Source organism: Galeopterus variegatus, unplaced genomic scaffold (genome assembly GCF_000696425.1).
Source record: "Galeopterus variegatus unplaced genomic scaffold, G_variegatus-3.0.2 Scaffold7356, whole genome shotgun sequence".
NCBI lineage: Eukaryota > Metazoa > Chordata > Mammalia > Dermoptera > Cynocephalidae > Galeopterus > Galeopterus variegatus.
Genome location: NW_007733467.1, coordinates 60,697 through 65,239, shown reverse-complemented (window position 1 = coordinate 65,239; position 4,543 = coordinate 60,697). Strand labels below are relative to the sequence as shown.

Here is a 4,543-nt window from a genome sequence, read left to right as displayed (position 1 = left end):
AATAAAGTAACTTGAAAATAAGATAGAACGTAAATAAGCTGGCAGAATGTCAAAATGTTCAATGCAAAATAGCTAACGTGCATGTGATAGGATCACTAATGATACAGAAGGAGAGCAGAACAGAATCAGTTTAAGTGTCAATGGATGAGAATTTTCCTGAATTGGTGGCAGATGCAAAAATGAAGACTAAGGAAGCCCACAGAGCACCAGAAAGATAGATAAAATGACAGCAATGAAACATGCACACATGCACACGTATACATGCACACACACTGCATGCACACACACATACACACTCACACATACAGACACATACACAAACATACACATATACACAACTGTGAGCCCAATACTAGACCTGACAATACTAAAACTACAGAACATACAGAGGTTCGGTTTAGAAATGCTAACATATATGACAACAGTTATACGAGTTACAGAGGACTTCAGGTCAGAATCCACGCAAACAAAAATGGAGAGTTTTCAAATGTTTAAAGTGTTGGAAGCTGCACCCACCACGTCCCAGGAATCTATATTCTGCTAAATGATCCTGCAAAAGTGAAGGAGACCAGCATGTCCTCATACGGTCCCTCCACCTGAGAATTAAAGAATATTTGATACTTATTGAACAGCACAGCAACTATAGCCAATAATAATAGATTGAAAAATTCAAAATAACCAAGACAGTAATTTCAAAATCTCACCACAAAAATGATAACGGTGAAGTGATGGATCTGTTTTTTTAGTTTGACCTAATTGTTCCACATTATGCACATTTATCAAAAATCACATGGTTCCCCATAAATGAATACAATTGTGATGTGTCAGTTAAGATAATATTAATAAAAACTGAAGGAGAAATAAATCCTCTCTCAGACCACACAGTGGTGAAGGATCAGGGCGTCCCTCATAATCAGGAACGAGGTGAGCACGGCTGCCAGCACAGCTCCTACTCGACACCTTCAATGTGACAAGTGGATGTAAACAAGCAACAATCATGAGGACACACACACACAGTCCTTGTTCGCTGCCAGCACAGCTCGATCAGGGCGTCCCTCATAATCAGGAACGAGGTGAGCACGGCTGCCAGCACAGCTCCTACTCGACACCTTCAATGTGACAAGTGGATGTAAACAAGCAACAATCATGAGGACACACACACACAGTCCTTGTTCTTCAGGTGTGACACGAGGTGTTCTGGTTTCAGGACTTGCACGTCAGAAGCTTGGACGTCATCGCTGCCGACCAGACAACAAGAAAAACACTGAACAGACTGAAAATCAGTAACTCTTGTTATATGAGTAAAAGAAGTGAAGTCACAGGGTGAACAGCTGTCCCCAAAATAGAAGATGCAGCCAGGAAGACACCGAGGGTCACAGCTTGTCTGATCAGAAACTCATAAGCAAAAAGCTACCTGGGATCAATGATAGGGGTAGAAAAACCAGGACTTTAGCTGAAGAATTGCTGAAGACTCAGAGTGGGCACGTGTGAGAGTTGGGTGCACCGCAGGGGGATGGTCTTAGTGATTCCCAAAACTGTTAAACTCTACCTCAGTGTCTCTACTACCTTCTCAAAGATGAGATCAGAAAAGAATCCTCATGCTCCCAACAGAGAAAGGGGGAAAGGAGCCATTCTGAAACACACCAGCATTTCTTTCCACCACCAGCAGCACGATGTTATTTATAACAAGGCTTGACCTCAAGAGGAACTAAATTAGCTGATTCTAATAGGCTGGGACTCATACAGAGCATAATTGACCTGAGAGAAGAGAAACAGCCAACTCCATCCCCCAGCACTGAGAGCCTTCTAGTCTACACTAAGGGAGGAATAAAGGAGAAGCATCTGTGAATGTCACACCCAGGACACGGTCACTAAAGGACAGAAGTCATCATAGGAATGTGCAGTGCTTCCCCTACCCCACACCTTACCCACATCAACAGGGCTTCTGTGTAATAACAGAGAAAAACTAAAACAGCCAATGCACCTTAGACAGCACTTATTCAGTCTCTGGGAAAACCTAGTCCACAGAGGAGACAAAAAGAAAGACATCAAGGGACATTTCATCCAGTCTATAGCACATCTTATCCTATTTACAGTGTGCTTTCCAGCCTGCCCGTGTTTCCACCGTGAATCATGCTGTTATGTCACCTCCTTTGTACTTGACATGTCCTCATTTCCTGAAATTTATGGAAGCCGTAGGTTTCCTGCTCTGCACCACGTGAGGTCTCTGCCTTCACGGCTCATCCTCATCACTGAGCCTCGGATCTGCACCTGCACAGGGAGAGTTAACAGGAACTGAGCAGGGCTCTAGACCTTTGGAGCTGAGCATCTGGGGACATATCAAGTGGGAATTTGCACAATAGAAGACAGATGGTGACACTAGGGTGAGTGTGTGGGGGATGCATGGGGGCAGCAGAGTGGGGAGTGGGAAGGTCTCAGGACTCTGTCCATCTGGTTCTCATTATCCACATGTATTATCTTCTCCCCATGGAAGCTGAGAGACATGTCTTAGAACACAGTTACCAAGGGTACATTGATCCCAGCCCAAAATTCAGCCCAGCAGGGCTCTGATTGATTATCTCGGTGCTTGTCACCCTGAATCCTGCACATGGAAGTATCAGAGCTGTGTCGGCCCTCAGGCAGCTGCTTCTCCAACCAGGACACTGAGGGAAGGAGAGAGAGTGGGACAAATCCTGAACATCAGTGTCCATGGTGTGGATGAGGATCCAGAGGCTAAAATTCCTCAGTGAGGACAGAGACGCCATGGGCAGAGGTCTTTTTATGATGAGCATAAGCATGTGGAGACATGTGTGCTTGACTGAGGGGAAGGCCCAATGAGGGACAGTGTTCACCTAGACTGAGATAACCTCTAGAGAAAATTATTATTGATAAAGGAAAGATAAGAATCCTTACAATGATTTATTTCTAAGGAAAGAGGACAGCTCATGTTAACACCTAACACAAGAAAGCTCCCAGTGAATGGAAAAATCTTATCTACAGATGAGAAAAGTTACTTCACTCTGTGTTGCCTGCAGTGAGAACATGGGAATTAGTGTCACAAAGAACAGCAGGGAATGACCCTGAGGGACATCTGGGAGTCAGCAGAGCAGAGGAAACCTCAGTCCCCAAGAGGAACCCCCCATCCCCTAACTGCACCTGCTCCACGGGGCACAGGAGCTGGGTGGGCTTTGAGCGCCCCCTGCAGCCCAGACCCCTCCTGTATCCTGCAAGGAGGTTTGTGTCTGGGCTCGTGCTGACTTCCTGTCACTGTGTCTCTGGCACAGTAATATACGCCTGTGTCCTCGTCGGTCACAGAGCTCAGCTGCAGGAAGAACTGGTTCTTGGTCGTGTCTCTGGTGATGGAGGTGCGGCTCTTGACGGACGGGTTATAATATGTGCTTCCATCATAAGCAATGTATCCCATCCACTCAAGGCTCTTCCCCGTGGGCTGGCGGATCCAGTTCCAGTAGGAACTACTGGTTGTGACGGAGTAACCAGAGATGGTGGAGGTGAGGGAGAGGGTCTGCGAGGGCTTCACCAGTACTGGGCCCGACTCCTGCCGCTGCACCTCGGACAGGACACCTGGAGACAAGGAGAATCAGAACCTGTCAGACACATTTACTAACAAACTTTTCAGAACCCATGTGTGACATCTGAGATATTCATCTTGGGGAGCTGTCACCAGGCAAAGGAGAAGACCCCATAGTCTCATCTTCTATTTGATGTGAACTCTGCCTTCCCCCAGAGACCTGAGCCCTGTCTGAGGACAGACCTGTGAGCTTCCACCGCTCAAGTGTACACATTTCCCCTGGAGCTTGAAGGAAAGTTTGCATGTCGGGGAGCTCTGTCCTTATAAGTGCTGAGGAACTGAGGTGAGAACTATTGTATTTTTTGAAATGCTTATGTTTGTTTTTTTTTTTCTTGAAATTATGTGACATGTATTTATGGTATGGAAAGGAACTTGGTGAGCTACATGGCATAACGTGGCCCTAGCTTTCCGAGCCCAGATCTACCTTCATTCAGCCCTTGTGTTCTGTGCTGACTTGGACCCAGCCTAACTCTCCCACATAAACTCAGGCTCTGGGTCTTGCTTCTACAGTTCTGGTCTCAGCACAACCCCTGGTTTCTTTCCCTGAACCCTCTCCTGTGATGTTGTTCTCATCACACCTGAGAGTTGTTACTTGTTATACTGGTGTTGTTACATGAGTTACATGCCTGCCTTATGTTTTCCATCCTGCCATACAAGACACAGCACATCAGAACCCACAGAGACTCTGCAGCAAATAATGCCCAGTGCGTTACTGAGGACACTGATTCTCAATATCTGGGAAAGATAAAAATCTTAAATGCCTCTATTCCATGGTCATTCCTGTCCATCTAAAGTGTACACATTTTCAACTTATATCCATTTCTCATGCACATTTTATGGGTTTTAATCCTTCATTTAATCCACCATTCTCATCAGATATCAAAAAATAAAAACAATTACAATGGTTAACATAAAAGCAGTAATAACATCCCTATTACTAAACTTTTAGAAACA

At 45.3% G+C, this 4,543-nt stretch overlaps 1 protein-coding gene across 1 annotated transcript; it reads right to left on the bottom strand.

The window, feature by feature from the left end:
- Positions 1-995: 995 nt before the first annotated feature.
- Positions 996-3,712, bottom strand: LOC103607357. Its single transcript, XM_008591868.1, has 4 exons — positions 3,669-3,712; positions 3,157-3,584; positions 2,524-2,663; positions 996-1,109 (listed from the first exon to the last, which is right to left on the bottom strand). Exons 1-4 carry the CDS (start codon positions 3,710-3,712, stop codon positions 996-998), a joined length of 726 nt encoding a protein of 241 aa, XP_008590090.1.
- Positions 3,713-4,543: the final 831 nt, after the last annotated feature.